At 35.7% G+C, this 17272-nt stretch overlaps 1 protein-coding gene across 1 annotated transcript; it reads right to left on the bottom strand.

Annotated features, from left to right (window-relative positions):
* Positions 1 to 1177: 1177 nt before the first annotated feature.
* On the bottom strand, positions 1178 to 13013 carry LOC148275994 (uncharacterized). The gene has a single exon (XM_088234932.1). It carries the CDS (start codon positions 13011 to 13013, stop codon positions 1926 to 1928), a length of 11088 nt encoding a protein of 3695 aa, XP_088091058.1. The 3' UTR covers positions 1178 to 1925.
* Between the last annotated feature and the right edge of the window lie 4259 nt (positions 13014 to 17272).

Genomic DNA, 17272 nt, shown 5'->3' with positions numbered 1-17272 from the left:
TTTAAAAATCTACATTCTTTTTTAATAAAAGAAAAAGTATTGATATTATATTTACACTGGTTATTTACAATAAACACACGATGTTTTTAATATTGCGACTTGCTAGAAATAAAATACATGCTATAATGAGACTTTAGTTTTTCGTAAGTAATATTATTAGTTTTAGATAAATAAAAATTCAGAAACATTTGAAAATATTCTAGAATGTAACTAACTTGAAGTTTTCATATAATCCAGGTAACATTTTTAGCTTGTGTTCATATTGTCATTCCTTTCTATTTGTGTTGTTTTTAATTTTAATTTGTAAATCTATGTAACTTGTTTTTGGCCGATGTTATCACATTTTGGTAGAATGCTCTAATAAAGGAAAAAAATGTACCTTGCATTCCTAAAGCACGGATATTTCTCCCAGAAAACGGAGTTTGTCTATGAATAATTTTTTGTGTCTATTGTCTATGGTATACCGGAAATAAATGATTCATTCGAATGATTCATTCGATTATTTCATTATTTCAATTACTAATCATTCTATTAGTAAATTTAGTCGATTACTTTCATCTGTAGTTTGAACCCCACTCTACTACAACTTGATTTCCATTTTTAATACAGTGTTTTTTACAGCTCGCTAAAAATGGCCATCAAAATGGAAATATTTTGGTAAAACATAAGAAAACAAATATAAAAAATAAAATAAAATAATTTAAATAACGGAATCAACTAACTGTCTTTATGTTCATTTATTTCAAATAAAATTACTGTAAAATTATTTACGTTTTTTATATACGGTGTTTGATTTCTCAACAATATTAATCAAAATTATGAAAATAAATATTCAAATATTTGCAAATATTTTTTTTACTTGAGATTTAGATGATTTTGATGTTAAAACGATTAAATCCTCAATTAAAAGTGCTATTTTCAATGTTATTGACTATATAATGGATTAGTAATATATTTTTTTTTTCCTTAATTTATGATTACATCTTTAAGTAAAAACATTTTTTAATAAAAGAAAAAGTATATTTAATGAGTCTAATCATATACACTAATTGAAAACATTATTATACACGTATATATATTACAACAGAGGTGGAAAACATTTTTGAGAAGGGAATTTGGATGTCAAGGCATATTACAGGGCCTGCTATTATCATTCCCTGTATACAAAAAATACTGATGATTTTTAAAATTATTTTATTCATTTACTCACAAAAAAAATATTTACAAGAAGTTTATTGAAGCACAAGTTTCAACTCCATGGGTCTAGTTTTGTTTTTGAGTTGGGACGAATAATATTGTACAACAATGCTTTCATACAAAACAATAATTTCACAAAAAAAAAATAGCACATTAACATCAAAGAACATACTCGTACAAAGACAAACAATTGATTTTCCAAAAACGGTTAAATGAAATAATTAAAAAATCGTCAAAGAATTTTCAACTCAAATTACTCCGTCCGAGGAAAATTCATTCGTAAACCCTTGAAATAGGTTTTTTCCTTGAGAACTTAATACGCTATACTTCTTGATTAACTTAGACATAATATACTATTGTCAAACTTAGACACAATACACAATATAAATAATATTTACAAACACTCAATTAAACTAGAGAAGGATTTTTGATGATAGTAAAAATGAATGGATTAATCATTAGTTGATAATTTATTTTCTGTACTTAAATCATAAATCCTACTTCACATTTGGTTTCAAGTATGTTTTTTTTATACTACATACATAAGCTATGCATTGGTTAAAAAAAAACATTTACTTTATTTGTTGAATACACTGACCTTACTAGTTAATTACATTCAACTTGGTTTTATAACAATATTCAACATTTTATAATTATATACTTAAGATGTTGTTTTTTTTCACACAATATTTATTTGATGATTTTTAAAAGATTCTTCAATGAAATTATTATGTCTTGCATGTTGCCACAGACGTAAAGGCGCATTTTGAATTTACAGTGTTAAATATGGTTGTTTTGGGGCAAAGGTAATAAGTAGCTATTAAATGTTTTGCTGAGTTCATAGAACACAAAACATATTCTCTACAGTCCGATCTGCGAGGACTTAAAAAGCGACCGACTGTAGGACATATTGGCTTAAGGGTAGAATTAATAGTTGGTTTAAGAGTAGGTTTCATAGTTGGTTTTAGAGTCGGTTTAATAGTTGGTTTTAGAGTCGGTTTAATAGTTGGTTTTTTAGTAGGTTTTACAGTTGGTTTAAAAGTCGGTTTAATAGTTGCTTTGGCAGTAGGTTTAAGAGTTGGTTTAGTTGTTGTTTTAACCATCAGTTTGATTGTTGTCTTTGCTAAGGGCAAGAGAGTTGTAGGTTTTGTTTTACAAATTGCTACAGAAGTGAAAGTACACTTTGCAGTAGCTGCATTGAAAATAGTTGTTGCAGGACAAAGGTAATAAGTTGCTATCAAATTTTTTGCTGAGTTCATAGAACACAAAACATATTCTCTACAGTCCGATCTGCGAGGACTTAAAAAGCGACCAACTGCTGGACATATTGGCTTAAGAGTAGGGTTAATAGTTGGTTTAAGAGTAGGTTTCATAGTTGGTTTTAGAGTCGGTTTAATAGTTGGTTTTAGAGTCAGTTTAATAGTTGCTTTGGCAGTAGGTTTGAGAGTTGGTTTAGTTGTTGTTTTAACCATCGGTTTGATTGTTGTCTTTGCTAAGGGCAAGAGAGTTGTAGGTTTTGTTTTACAAATTGCTACAGAAGTGAAAGTACACTTTGCAGTAGCTGCATTGAAAATTGTTGATCCAGGACAAAGGTAATAAGTGGCTATTAAATGTTTTGCTGAGTTCATAGAACACAAAACATATTCTCTACAGTCCGATCTGCGAGGACTTAAAAAGCGACCAACTGCTGGACATATTGACTTAAGAGTAGGATTAATAGTTGGTTTAAGACTAGGTTTTATAGTTGGTTTAACAGTTGGTTTTGGAGTCGGTTTAATAGTTGTTTTTTTAGTAGGTTTTACAGTTGGTTTAAAAGTCGGTTTAATAGTTGCTTTGGCAGTAGGTTTAAGAGTTGGTTTAGTTGTTGTTTTAACCATCGGTTTGATTGTTGTCTTTGCTAAGGGCAAGAGAGTTGTAAGTTTTGTTTTACAAATTGCTACAGAAGTGAAAGTACACTTTGCAGTAGCTGCATTGAAAATTGTTGATCCAGGACAAAGGTAATAAGTGGCTATTAAATGTTTTGCTGAGTTCATAGAACACAAAACATATTCTCTACAGTCCGATCTGCGAGGACTTAAAAAGCGACCGACTGCTGGACATATTGGCTTAAGAGTAGGATTAATAATTGGTTTAAGAGTAGGTTTTATAGTTGGTTTTACAGTTGGTTTAAAAGTCGGTTTTATAGTTGCTTTGACAGTAGGTTTAAGAGTTGCTTTAGTGGTTGTTTTAACAATTGGTTTGATTGTTGTCTTTGCTGAGGGAAAAAGAGTTGTAAGTTTTGTTTTACAAATTGCTACAGAAGTAAAAGTACACTTTGACGTATCTACATTGAAAATTGTTGTTCGAGGGCATAAAATATACCTCGGTAATAATTGACGTGCTAAATTGATATAACAAAGAACATACTCTCGACAGTCATTCCTTCTCGTACTTAGGAATCTGCCTACAGATTTGCAGATGGAACTTGGGCGAGTGGTTGTAATCCTTTTAGATGTTACTTTATTTGTTGTTACGATTATTTTTGGTGTTGTTAGCTTTTTTGTCGTTATTGTTTTGGGTGTGGTGATATTTTTTTTCACGGTTGTTGGGTTAAATGTCGTTTGAGTATATAATTGGGTAGTATTTTTGAAAATAGTAGAGGAAAAGTTTGCAGTAATTCGTTTTCGAGGTGTTGAAGGTTTCTTAGTTGTTACTATTTTTGAAACAGTTGGTTGAGTTGTTGGTGTTTTAGTAATTGTTCGATTAAGATAAGTATTCAGAGTGGTTTTCAAAGTTTTTTTAGGTAAAGAACGTATAGTAGTAGTACGAGCTGTTTTGCAAGTTGCTATAGACGGGAAACTGCACTTGGAAGTAGCAACATTAAATATTGTTGTACCTGGACATAAATAATATGTGGGTAGTAATTGATGAGCGGAATTCATATAACAAATCACGTATTCTCTACAATCAGTACTTCTAGTACTTAAGGAACGGCCAACAGATTGACAAACGGAATTTAGGATTGGTGAGGTTGTGGTAATTTTTTTAGTTGTACTGATTTTTCGAGTAATAATCTTAGTCAGGGGGGGATTCGTCGTTGTAATAATTTTTGCTGGACTCGTTGGCTTCACGGTTATTCTTACTTTTGGAGTAGTGTCAATTTTTCGAAGAGTGGTTGGGTTCCTTCTAGTGATTGGTTTTGTTACTATTTTGAATGAGGTCGTTGGGTTCTTAGCTGTTACTAATTTTGGAGTAGTGTCAACTTTTTGAGGAATGGTTGGGACCTTCGTGGTGATTGATTTAGGTGTTGTAACTATTTTGACTGGAGTTGTTGTATTCTTAGCGGTAATTACCTTTGGAGTAGTGTCAACCTTTCGAGGAGTCGTTGGATTCTTAGCGGTGATTGGTTTGGGTGTTGAAACTATTTTGACTGGAGTCGTTGTTTTCTTCGTAATGATTGGCTTAGGTGTTGTTACAATTTTGACTGGAGTCGTTAGGTTCTTAGCGGTAATTACTTTTAGAGTAGTGTCTACCTTTCGTGAAGTTGTTGGGTTCTTCGTGATGATTGGTTTAGGTGTTGTTACTATTTTGACTGGAGTCGTTGGGTTCTTTGTGGTTAATAGTTTCGGTGTTGTTACAATTTTGACTGGAGTCGTTGAGGTCTTAGCGGTAATAATTTTTGGAGTAGTGTCAACCTTTCGAGGAGTCGTTGGGTTCTTAGCGGTGATTGGTTTAGGTGTTGTAACTTTTTTGACTGGAGTCGTTGGGTTCTTCGTAATGACTGGCTTAGGCGTTGTTACAATTTTGACTGGAGTCGTTGGGTTCTTAGCGGTAATAACTTTTAGAGTAGTGTATACCTTTCGTGGAGTTGTTGGGTTCTTCGTGATGATTGGTTTAGGTGTTGTTACTATTTTGACTGAAGTCGTTGAGTTCTTCGTGGTGATTGTTTTAGGTGTTGTTACTATTTTGACAGGAGTCGTTGGACTTTTCGTGGTGATTGGTTTAGGTGTTGTTACTATTTTGACAGGAGTCGTTGGGTTCTTTGTGGTGATTAGTTTAGGTGTTGTTATAATTTTGACTGGAGTCGTTGGGTTCTTAGCCGTAATTACTTTTGGAGTAGTGTCTACCTTTCGTGGAGTCGTTGGGTTCTTTGTAATGATTGGTTTAGGTGTTGTTACTATTTTGACAGGAGTCGTTGGGTTCTTTGTGGTGATTGGTTTAGGTGTTGTAACTATTTTGACAGAAGTCGTTAAATTCTTCGTGGTGATTGGTTTAGGTGTTGTAACTATTTTGACAGGAGTCGTTGGGTTCTTCGTGATGATTGGTTTAGGTGTTGTTACTATTTTGACAGGAGTCGTTGGACTTTTCGTGGTGATTGGTTTAGGTGTTGTTACTATTTTGACAGGAGTCGTTGGGTTCTTTGTCGTGATTGGTTTAGGTGTTGTAACTATTTTGACAGGAGTCGTTGGATTCTTCGTGGTGATTAGTTTAGGTGTTGTTACAATTTTGACTGGAGTCGTTGGGTTCTTAGCGGTAATTACTTTTGGAGTAGTGTCTACCTTTCGTGGAGTCGTTGGGTTCTTCGTGATGATTGGTTTAGGTGTTGTTACTATTTTGACAGGAGTCGTTGGACTTTTCGTGGTGATTGGTTTAGGTGTTGTTACTTTTTTGACAGGAGTCGTTGGGTTCTTTGTGGTGATTAGTTTAGGTGTTGTTATAATTTTGACTGGAGTCGTTGGGTTCTTAGCGGTAATTACTTTTGGAGTAGTGTCTACCTTTCGTGGAGTCGTTGGGTATTTTGTTATGATTGGTTTAGGTGTTGTTACTATTTTGACAGGAGTCGTTGGATTCTTCGTGGTGATTGGTTTAGGTGTAGTTACTATTTTGACAGGAGTCGTTGGACTTTTCGTGGTGATTGGTTTAGGTGTTGTTACTATTTTGACAGGAGTCGTTGGATTCTTCGCGGTGATTGGTTTAGGTGTTGTTACTATTTTGACAGGAGTCGTTGGATTCTTTGTGGTGATTGGTTTAGGTGTTGTTACTATTTTGACAGGAGTCGTCGGATTCCTCGCGGTGATTGGTTTAGGTGTTGTTACTATTTTGACAGGAGTCGTTCGATTCTTCGTGGTGATTAGTTTAGGTGTTGTTATCATTTTGACTGGAGTCGTTGGGTTCTTAGCGGTAATTACTTTTGGAGTAGTGTCTACCTTTCGTGGAGTCGTTGGGCTCTTTGTGGTGATTGGTTTAGGTGTTGTAACTATTTTGACAGGAGTCGTTGGGTTCTTCGTGGTGATTGGTTTAGGTGTTGTTATAATTTTGACTGGAGTCGTTGGGTTCTTAGCGGTAATTACTTTTGGAGTAGTGTCTACCTTTCGTGGAGTCGTTGGATTCTTCGTGGTGATTGGTTTAGGTGTTGTTACTATTTTGACAGGAGTCGTTGGGTTCTTCGTGGTGATTGGTTTAGGTGTTGTAACTTTTTTGACAGGAGTCGTTGGATTCTTCGTGGTGATTAGTTTAGGTGTTGTTATAATTTTGACTGGAGTCGTTGGGTTCTTAGCGGTAATTACTTTTACAGTAGTGTCTACCTTTCGTGGAGTCGTTGGGTTCTTTATGGTGATTGGTTTAGGTGTTGTAACTATTTTGACAGGAGTCGTTGGATTCTTCGTGGTGATTGGTTTAGGTGTTGTAACTATTTTGACAGGAGTCGTTGGGTTCTTCGTGGTGATTGGTTTAGGTGTTGTTATAATTTTGACTGGAGTCGTTGGGTTCTTAGCGGTAATTACTTTTGGAGTCGTGTCAACCTTTCGAGGAGTCGTTGGGTTCTTCGTGGTGATTGGTTTAGGTGTTGTTATAATTTTGACTGGAGTCGTTGGGTTCTTTGTGGTGATTGCTTTAGGTGTTGTAACTATTTTGACAGGAGTCGTTGGATTCTTCGTGGTGATTGCTTTAGGTGTTGTTACTATTTTGACAGGAGTCATTGGACTTTTCGTGGTGATTGGTTTAGGTGTTGTTACTATTTTGACAGGAGTCGTTGGATTCTTCGCGGTGATTGGTTTAGGTGTTGTTACTATTTTGACAGGAGTCGTTGGATTCTTCGTGGTGATTGGTTTAGGTGTTGTTACTATTTTGACAGGAGTCGTTGGGTTCTTCGTGGTGATTGGTTTAGGTGTTGTTATAATTTTGACTGGAGTCGTTGGGTTCTTAGCGGTAATTACTTTTGGAGTAGTGTCTACCTTTCGTGGAGTCGTTGGATTCTTCGTGGTGATTGGTTTAGGTGTTGTTACTATTTTGACAGGAGTCGTTGGGTTCTTCGTGGTGATTGGTTTAGGTGTTGTAACTTTTTTGACAGGAGTCGTTGGATTCTTCGTGGTGATTAGTTTAGGTGTTGTTATAATTTTGACTGGAGTCGTTGGGTTCTTAGCGGTAATTACTTTTACAGTAGTGTCTACCTTTCGTGGAGTCGTTGGGTTCTTTATGGTGATTGGTTTAGGTGTTGTAACTATTTTGACAGGAGTCGTTGGATTCTTCGTGGTGATTGGTTTAGGTGTTGTAACTATTTTGACAGGAGTCGTTGGGTTCTTCGTGGTGATTGGTTTAGGTGTTGTTATAATTTTGACTGGAGTCGTTGGGTTCTTAGCGGTAATTACTTTTGGAGTCGTGTCAACCTTTCGAGGAGTCGTTGGGTTCTTCGTGGTGATTGGTTTAGGTGTTGTTATAATTTTGACTGGAGTCGTTGGGTTCTTTGTGGTGATTGCTTTAGGTGTTGTAACTATTTTGACAGGAGTCGTTGGATTCTTCGTGGTGATTGCTTTAGGTGTTGTTACTATTTTGACAGGAGTCGTTGGACTTTTCGTGGTGATTGGTTTAGGTGTTGTTACTATTTTGACAGGAGTCGTTGGATTCTTCGCAGTGATTGGTTTAGGTGTTGTTACTATTTTGACAGGAGTCGTTGGATTCTTCGTGGTGATTGGTTTAGGTGTTGTTACTATTTTGACAGGAGTCGTTGGGTTCTTTGTGGTGATTAGTTTAGGTGTTGTTATAATTTTGACTGGAGTCGTTGGGTTCTTAGCCGTAATTACTTTTGGAGTAGTGTCTACCTTTCGTGGAGTCGTTGGGTTCTTTGTAATGATTGGTTTAGGTGTTGTTACTATTTTGACAGGAGTCGTTGGATTCTTCGTGGTGATTGGTTTAGGTGTTGTTACTATTTTGACAGGAGTCGTTGGGTTCTTTGTGGTGATTGGTTTAGGTGTTGTTATAATTTTGACTGGAGTCGTTGGGTTCTTAGCGGTAATTACTTTTGGAGTAGTGTCTACCTTTCGTGGAGTCGTTGGGTATTTTGTTATGATTGGTTTAGGTGTTGTTACTATTTTGACAGGAGTCGTTGGATTCTTCGTGGTGATTGGTTTAGGTGTAGTTACTATTTTGACAGGAGTCGTTGGACTTTTCGTGGTGATTGGTTTAGGTGTTGTTACTATTTTGACAGGAGTCGTTGGATTCTTCGCGGTGATTGGTTTAGGTGTTGTTACTATTTTGACAGGAGTCGTTGGATTCTTCGTGGTGATTGCTTTAGGTGTTGTTACTATTTTGACAGGAGTCATTGGACTTTTCGTGGTGATTGGTTTAGGTGTTGTTACTATTTTGACAGGAGTCGTTGGATTCTTCGCGGTGATTGGTTTAGGTGTTGTTACTATTTTGACAGGAGTCGTTGGATTCTTCGTGGTGATTGGTTTAGGTGTTGTTACTATTTTGACAGGAGTCGTTGGGTTCTTCGTGGTGATTGGTTTAGGTGTTGTTATAATTTTGACTGGAGTCGTTGGGTTCTTAGCGGTAATTACTTTTGCAGTAGTGTCTACCTTTCGTGGAGTCGTTGGGTTCTTTATGGTGTTTGGTTTAGGTGTTGTTACTATTTTGACAGGAGTCGTTGGATTCTTCGTGGTGATTGGTTTAAGTGTTGTTTCTATTTTGACAGGAGTCGTTGGATTCTTTGTGGTGATTGGTTTAGGTGTTGTAACTTTTTTGACAGGAGTCGTTGGATTCTTCGTGGTGATTAGTTTAGGTGTTGTTATAATTTTGACTGGAGTCGTTGGGTTCTTAGCGGTAATTACTTTTGCAGTAGTGTCTACCTTTCGTGGAGTCGTTGGGTTCTTTATGGTGATTGGTTTAGGTTTTGTAACTATTTTGACAGGAGTCGTTGGATTCTTCGTGGTGATTGGTTTAGGTATTGTAACTATTTTGACAGGAGTCGTTGGGTTCTTCGTGGTGATTGGTTTAGGTGTTGTTACTATTTTGACAGGAGTCGTTGGGTTCTTTGTGGTGATTGGTTTAGGTGTTGTAACTATTTTGACAGAAGTCGTTAAATTCTTCGTGGTGATTGGTTTAGGTGTTGTAACTATTTTGCCAGGAGTCGTTGGATTCTTCGTGGTGATTAGTTTAAGTGTTGTTATAATTTTGACTGGAGTCGTTGGGTTCTTTGTGGTGATTGGTTTAGGTGTTATAACTATTTTGACAGGAGTCGTTGGATTCTTCGTGGTGATTAGTTTAGGTGTTGTTATAATTTTGGCTGGAGTCGTTGGGTTCTTTGTGGTGATTGGTTTAGGTGTTGTTTCTATTTTGACAGGAGTCGTTGGATTCTTCGTGGTGATTAGTTTAGGTGTTGTTATAATTTTGGCTCGAGTCGTTGGGTTCTTTGTGGTGATTGGTTGAGTTGTTGTTACTATTTTGACAGGAGTCGTTGGGTTCTTCGTGGTGATTGGTTTAGGTGTTGTAACTATTTTGACAGGAGTCGTTGGATTCTTTGTGGTGATTGGTTTAGGTGTTGTAACTATTTTGACAGGAGTCGTTGGATTCTTCGTGGTGATTAGTTTAGGTGTTGTTATAATTTTGACTGGAGTCGTTGGGTTCTTAGCGGTAATTACTTTTGGAGTAGTGTCTACCTTTCGTGGAGTCGTTGGGTTCTTTGTGGTGATTGGTTTAGGTGTTGTAACTATTTTGACAGGAGTCGTTGGATTCTTCGTGGTGATTGGTTTAGGTGTTGTTACTATTTTGACAGGAGTCGTTGGACTTTTCGTGGTGATTGGTTTAGGTGTTGTCACTATTTTGACAGGAGTCGTTGGGTTCTTCGTGGTGATTGGTTTAGGCGTTGTTATAATTTTGACTGGAGTCGTTGGGTTCTTAGCGGGAATTACTTTTGGAGTCGTGTCAACCTTTCGAGGAGTCGTTGGGTTCTTCGTGGTGATTGGTTTAGGTGTTGTTATAATTTTGACTGGAGTCGTTGGGTTCTTAGCGGTAATTACTTTTGGAGTCGTGTCAACCTTTCGAGGAGTCGTTGGGTTCTTCGTGGTGATTGGTTTAGGTGTTGTTATAATTTTGACTGGAGTCGTTGGGTTCTTTGTGGTGATCGCTTTAGGTGTTGTAACTATTTTGACAGGAGTCGTTGGATTCTTTGTAGTGATTGGTTTAGGTGTTGTTACTATTTTGACAGGAGTCGTTGGGTTCTTTGTCGTGATTGGTTTAGGTGTTGTTACTATTTTGACAGGAGTCGTTGGACTTTTCGTGGTGATTGGTTTAGGTGTTGTAACTATTTTGACAGGAGTCGTTGGGTTCTTCGTGGTGATTGGTTTAGGTGTTGTTATAATTTTGACTGGAGTCGTTGGGTTCTTAGCGGTAATTACTTTTGGAGTCGTGTCAATCTTTCGAGGAGTCGTTGGGTTCTTCGTGGTGATTGGTTTAGGTGTTGTTATAATTTTGACTCGAGTCGTTGGGTTCTTTGTGGTGATTGGTTTAGGTGTTGTTACTATTTTGACAGGAGTCGTTGGGTTCTTCGTGGTGATTGGTTTAGGTGTTGTTTCTATTTTGACAGGAGTCATTGGATTCTTTGTGGTGATTGGTTTAGGTGTTGTAACTATTTTGACAGGAGTCGTTGGATTCTTCGTGGTGATTAGTTTAGGTGTTGTTATAATTTTGACTGGAGTCGTTGGGTTCTTAGCGGTAATTACTTTTGGAGTAGTGTCTACCTTTTGTGGAGTCGTTGGGTTCTTTGTGGTGATTGGTTTAGGTGTTGTAACTATTTTGACAGGAGTCGTTGGATTCTTCGTGGTGATTGGTTTAGGTGTTGTTACTATTTTGACAGGAGTCGTTGGACTTTTCGTGGTGATTGGTTTAGGTGTTGTAACTATTTTGACACTAGTCGTTGGGTTCTTCGTGGTGATTGGTTTAGGTGTTGTTATAATTTTGACTGGAGTCGTTGGGTTCTTAGCGGTAATTACTTTTGGAGTCGTGTCAACCTTTCGAGGAGTCGTTGGGTTCTTCGTGGTGATTGGTTTAGGTGTTGTTATAATTTTGACTGGAGTCGTTGGGTTCTTCGTGATGATTGGTTTAGGTGTTGTTACTATTTTGACAGGAGTCGTTGGACTTTTCGTGGTGATTGGTTTAGGTGTTGTTACTATTTTGACAGGAGTCGTTGGGTTCTTTGTGGTGATTGGTTTAGGTGTTGTAACTATTTTGACAGGAGTCGTTGGATTCTTCGTGGTGATTAGTTTAGGTGTTGTTACAATTTTGACTGGAGTCGTTGGGTTCTTAGCGGTAATTACTTTTGGAGTAGTGTCTACCTTTCGTGGAGTCGTTGGGTTCTTCGTGATGATTGGTTTAGGTGTTGTTACTATTTTGACAGGAGTCGTTGGACTTTTCGTGGTGATTGGTTTAGGTGTTGTTACTTTTTTGACAGAAGTCGTTGGATTCTTCGTGGTGATTGGTTTAGGTGTTGTTATAATTTTGACTGGAGTCGTTGGGTTCTTAGCGGTAATTACTTTTGGAGTCGTGTCAACCTTTCGAGGAGTCGTTGGGTTCTTCGTGGTGATTGGTTTAGGTGTTGTTATAATTTCGACTGGAGTCGTTGGGTTCTTTGTGGTGATTGCTTTAGGTGTTGTAACTATTTTGACAGGAGTCGTTGGATTCTTTGTGGTGATTGGTTTAGGTGTTGTAACTATTTTGACAGGAGTCGTTGGATTCTTCGTGGTGATTAGTTTAAGTGTTGTTATAATTTTGACTGGAGTCGTTGGGTTCTTTGTGGTGATTGGTTTAGGTGTTGTTACTATTTTGACAGGAGTCGTTGGATTCTTCGTGGTGATTAGTTTAGGTATTGTTATAATTTTGGCTCGAGTCGTTGGGTTCTTTGTGGTGATTGGTTTAGGTGTTGTTACTATTTTGACAGGAGTCGTTGGGTTCTTAGCGGTAATTACTTTTGGAGTCATGTCAACCTTTCGAGGAGTCGTTGGGTTCTTCGTGGTGATTGGTTTAGGTGTTGTTATAATTTTGACAGGAGTCGTTGGGTTCTTTGTGGTGATTGGTTTAGGTGTTGTTACTATTTTGACAGGAGTCGTTGGATTCTTCGTGGTGATTGGTTTAGGTGTTGTTATAATTTTGACTGGAGTCGTTGGGTTCTTAGCGGTAATTACTTTTGGAGTCGTGTCAACCTTTCGAGGAGTCGTTGGGTTCTTCGTGGTGATTGGTTTAGGTGTTGTTATAATTTTGACTGGAGTCGTTGGGTTCTTTGTGGTGATTGCTTTAGGTGTTGTTACTATTTTGACAGGTGTCGTTGGGTTCTTTGTGGTGATTGGTTTAGGTGTTGTTACTATTTTGACAGGAGTCGTTGGATTCTTCGTGGTGATTGGTTTAGGTGTTGTTATAATTTTGACTGGAGTCGTTGGGTTCTTAGCGGTAATTACTTTTGGAGTCGTGTCAACCTTTCGAGGAGTCGTTGGGTTCTTCGTGGTGATTGGTTTAGGTGTCATAAATTTTGGAGTAGTTTCAAAATTCAGAGGTATCGTTGGATTTATCATGGTTAATACTCTTGGCATTATGTTTATCTTTTGAGTGATCGGATTCTTGGTCGTAATTGCTTTCGTTGTTATTGCTATTGACTTTGGAGTTGTTGGCACTTGGGTTGTCGTTACGAAAAAATCACATTGGAATTCTGCACTATTTTTACAAAACATATTCTTATCGCAAGTCTGTTCATCTCCTAGTGTAATCATCTTTGTCCCATCAAATACACAATCATAAAACGTTGTATTTGTTGTGCAGTAGAAAGATTTATCGCCACAGTCAATTTCTTGAGGAGAAGTGTTTTTGATTAAAGATATCTAGAAAGAAAACATTTTTTTTTATTTCTAAATAATTGCACATACCACGAAATAATAGTTAATTTCGATAATCTCTTAAAAGAGTTCTCAATGTTTTTTGATATGTCAATTAATTTTAATAAATCATTTATTTAGTTTTTTGTACATAATGTTATTTGTTTATTGGCGGGCTTATTGCCAAAAGGCAATTTCTTCTAACCAACCAATTGAATAAAAGTTTTATTTTTATAATTCAAGTTAAAACATATTCAATAGAAAATAAAGATAAAAAAGATCAATATATATAAAAATAGAAATACCTGTATTCGTATACCTACTGTTGATTTAAGGTTATTTATATCAATGAGATAAAAGAAACAAGAGGAAAGGAGGAGAGATTAAGGAAGAAAAATGAGATGTTTCTTTAAACGTGATTTAGACATAGATACTGTAGTAACATCTTTGATGGTGGGTGGGAGATGATTCCACAGTCGAGCCACATGGACACTTTATGAGTTAAAGAAGAAAGAGGAATTGTGGATGGGAATTAAGAGAGTGCTCTGAGAATTAGAACGAAGAGGTAAACCATGAACTGATAAGCGTTGAAATTTTTCACGCGGGTATATAGGAGCGTTAGAACTATGAAGTACATTTAACAGAAGTGAGAGGGCGTAATAGTCTCTCCACTGTCTAATTTTGAGCCATTTCAGTTGCCTACGATAATCAGAAATGTGGTCATATTTCCTAAGACCAAAAATGTACCTTATGCATGTATTCTGAAGTCGTTCAAGTTTTTCGAGTTGCTCACAGCTTAAATCAGTCATGGAAACATCAGCGTAATCCAGAATGGGTAGTAGTAATGCTTGTACAAGGGTGCATTTAGTACTAATGGGTAAGAATTGTTGCAACCTTCTAAGTGAGTGTAGACTGAAAAATATTTTGCGGCTTAATTCATTAGTATGAGCTCGCCAGCAAAGATGTTCATCCATTTGTACTCCTAGATCATCTGGTAGGTTAAAACTAGTATCGTCTACAAATATTTCAATATACTTAAAAAATCGTCTACCTAATCAAGTGATCTAAGAGGATGAAATATGAAAATCAAAAGTTTGTAGGCATTGTTAATTGGGGAAAATCTCACTAATAACAATAAGGGTTTTATCTTTTTTTACTTACAAAAATAGCAGTTCAAAGAATAAATGAAATATGGACGTATCAACAGAATTGTGAATGCTACACTGTGAGTAAAGACATCACAACCAGTCAATAACAGATCATAAGTCCCGTAAACTTCCGAATTTCCTTCTCAAATTCTCTATAAATATCATTGAATATAACTTGTTACCATAATTAACAATGGTTTATTCAGCATTGTTTAAAAGTAAATTATACATGAGTTAAAACAGATTGTTAGAAAGAAAAGCGTAGGAATATGAAAAAGAAAAGAAAAAAAAGCAACGTGTTCAAAATATGAAACAATTATTTTTAAATGGATAAAGCATAATTTATTTATTTATTTATTTAATTTTACAATACGCCCAACGGCCATTTACAAAAAATATACAGGTAAGTACAAACATAGTGCGTAAAAATTTAAAAGATAAACAATGCTTTTTTGTATACATTTAGAAACAATAAGAAGCATACTGCCATGCAAAATAAACTTTACATAGTAAAAAAGAAAAAATAAATAAATGGATGTAATAAAAGTAATTTAATTAAAAAGCAAATAATATATAATATATCTATATTTCGTATTTTGAATAAATAAATTTATAGAAAAGTTATAAGAAACAAACTATTTAAAAAATATGTTTAATTTTTATTTGTATCTTCAGTACATGATTTTGTTTTTATATGAATATCGTATCCGTCGGAATTTACTAGAATCATTTGCTAGTAAAAAAATCCGTCTTAAGTAGCGACTTAAAAATGAGTTATTAGGACAAATAATTTACATTATTGAATAAATAGGTTTATTATTTTTTAAATTATCATAATAAACTAAATTAATAAATATGGTTAGACAGGAAATAATTTTTATTTAAATTCTTATTCATGCATTTTCAAACAAACCATGATTATCAGTCTAAAAAATTCAGAAATTGGCTTTGGTTTTAAATATTTCGCAAATGCTTGCGGACGTTAAAGCGGAGCCTAGTCTGTAATAGTATTAAAGACCTTCGGGCCTAAGATAGTAAAGTGATGTTGTGAAAAAGTTATTTAAATGAATTATTCCTATGTAACTTATTGCCTATTCAAAAAAGGATTTTCTCTCTTTTTTTTATCTATTTGTAGTATCCTGATTATTGAAAAATATTTTTTGAACTTACCCCTATAAATACAATTACTAATATTCGTCTAGTATCCATTTTGGATAACGTGTTGAGTTTTAGCTCTCTTAATAGGGAATAATAATATTTGCCTCATGAAAATGGACGTAATCATTTAATTAAAAGCCTTATATTTATAAAGAGATTTATTTAAGATAAGTAAGAAAGTTGTGTTGTATTTGCGACTCATAAATCTTTCAAATCATAATTTGCATTAGATTTTTATTATAATATGGTAGAAATTATACACATGATTTTCAATGCGTAAAGATGGCGGTTACAGTCAATCAGTTGTCCTTACGTGACTTTTTTATCGTTTATCAAAAATATTTTTAACACATATATATGTATGTATGTCTAAACTTAAAAAAAGTACGCCCAGGTGGAATAAAAAATACAGTTCTATGTATTTAACCAAAACCGTGGAAGAGTATTTTCGACTCGATGGCTACTCTCAGGCTAAAAATCCGGAAAATAGAATTTATTTCGCTTTATGGTATATTAATTCTTAAGACATAAGAAAGATACACGTCATTTTTGGCACTAACAGTAAAAATAAATAACTTATATATAAAAAGAAGTATAAAATAATGAAGGAATACATATGCTCAACATGTTTAATTACATGTTTACAAAGATTTGGAGATAATCTAATATAGTAAAAATAATTAAATTAAATCAATTAAATTGAATCAGAGAAGTACAAGGTAGCGCAAAAGTTGTCACCCGATGTTATTTAGCTGTAATTTAATTTTTTAATGAAAAATATTGGTTCTGCTTTTGAATTATGTTTATTTTATGTCTTAATTTTTTTTTCATTAAGTCGATAAAATTATATCAGCCAAGTGGCGTTCCGCCATGACCATGTGAGCCCGATTTATGGTATTTTCCATCACTCTTTCCATAAGAGCATGGTTCTGTTGCGCTTGCCGTCCACAGTAGTCGTTTGGCCGGCGGCGTTTTCGAAAATAGGCTCGATGATACCCTTAGAGTACACACCACATCATGCAGTAACTTTGAGCAGGTATAATGGCTCTTCGTGGGTTAAATGCAATTTTTAAGTGCCCCAAACGTAATACTTCTGCTTATTCACATATCCAGAGAGATGGAAATAGGCCTCGTCGCTCATGATGATTTTCGATAAAACTTTGTCTTCTTTGTGGTCGAGATTTAGGATGACTTGAGCGTAAGTTACACGTGCTTGGTGGTTAACGACTAACAGTTGATGCACTGTTTGTACTTTGTAAGAGAACATCGTCAAGTTTTTTTACCAAAATTCTCTGTAAAGACCGCCGATTGACGCTCAATTGCGTGGAACGTCGTCTGGTCGATACTCCGGGGTCTTCTGCGACATCTTTAGCCACAACCACGATATTTTCAGCAGAATAGCTGTTTCGGGGCCGGCCAGACCTGGCAACATCTCGTGTTGTCCTATACTTTTCTACAAGAGCAGCTAAACGCCATAGTGTTTGCCTAGTTGGTGTCGGATGACCGAGAAATCTGCGCCCAAATTCTCGCTGCGCCAACATCACCGACGAATTATTCCGCAAAAAAATCTAAACAATTTTGCCGCGTTCTTGAGAAGTATAGCGCTTCATTTCTTGTTGACGTGTATTTTGTATCTGTTTACTTTACACATATCAA

Source organism: Micrasema longulum, unplaced genomic scaffold, assembly GCF_059751315.1.
Source record: "Micrasema longulum isolate JH-2025_06_02 unplaced genomic scaffold, ASM5975131v1 h1tg001302l, whole genome shotgun sequence".
In the NCBI taxonomy this organism is placed as follows: domain Eukaryota; kingdom Metazoa; phylum Arthropoda; class Insecta; order Trichoptera; family Brachycentridae; genus Micrasema; species Micrasema longulum.
Note: the sequence above shows the minus strand (reverse complement) of the source record. Positions and strands in the feature narration are given on the sequence as shown.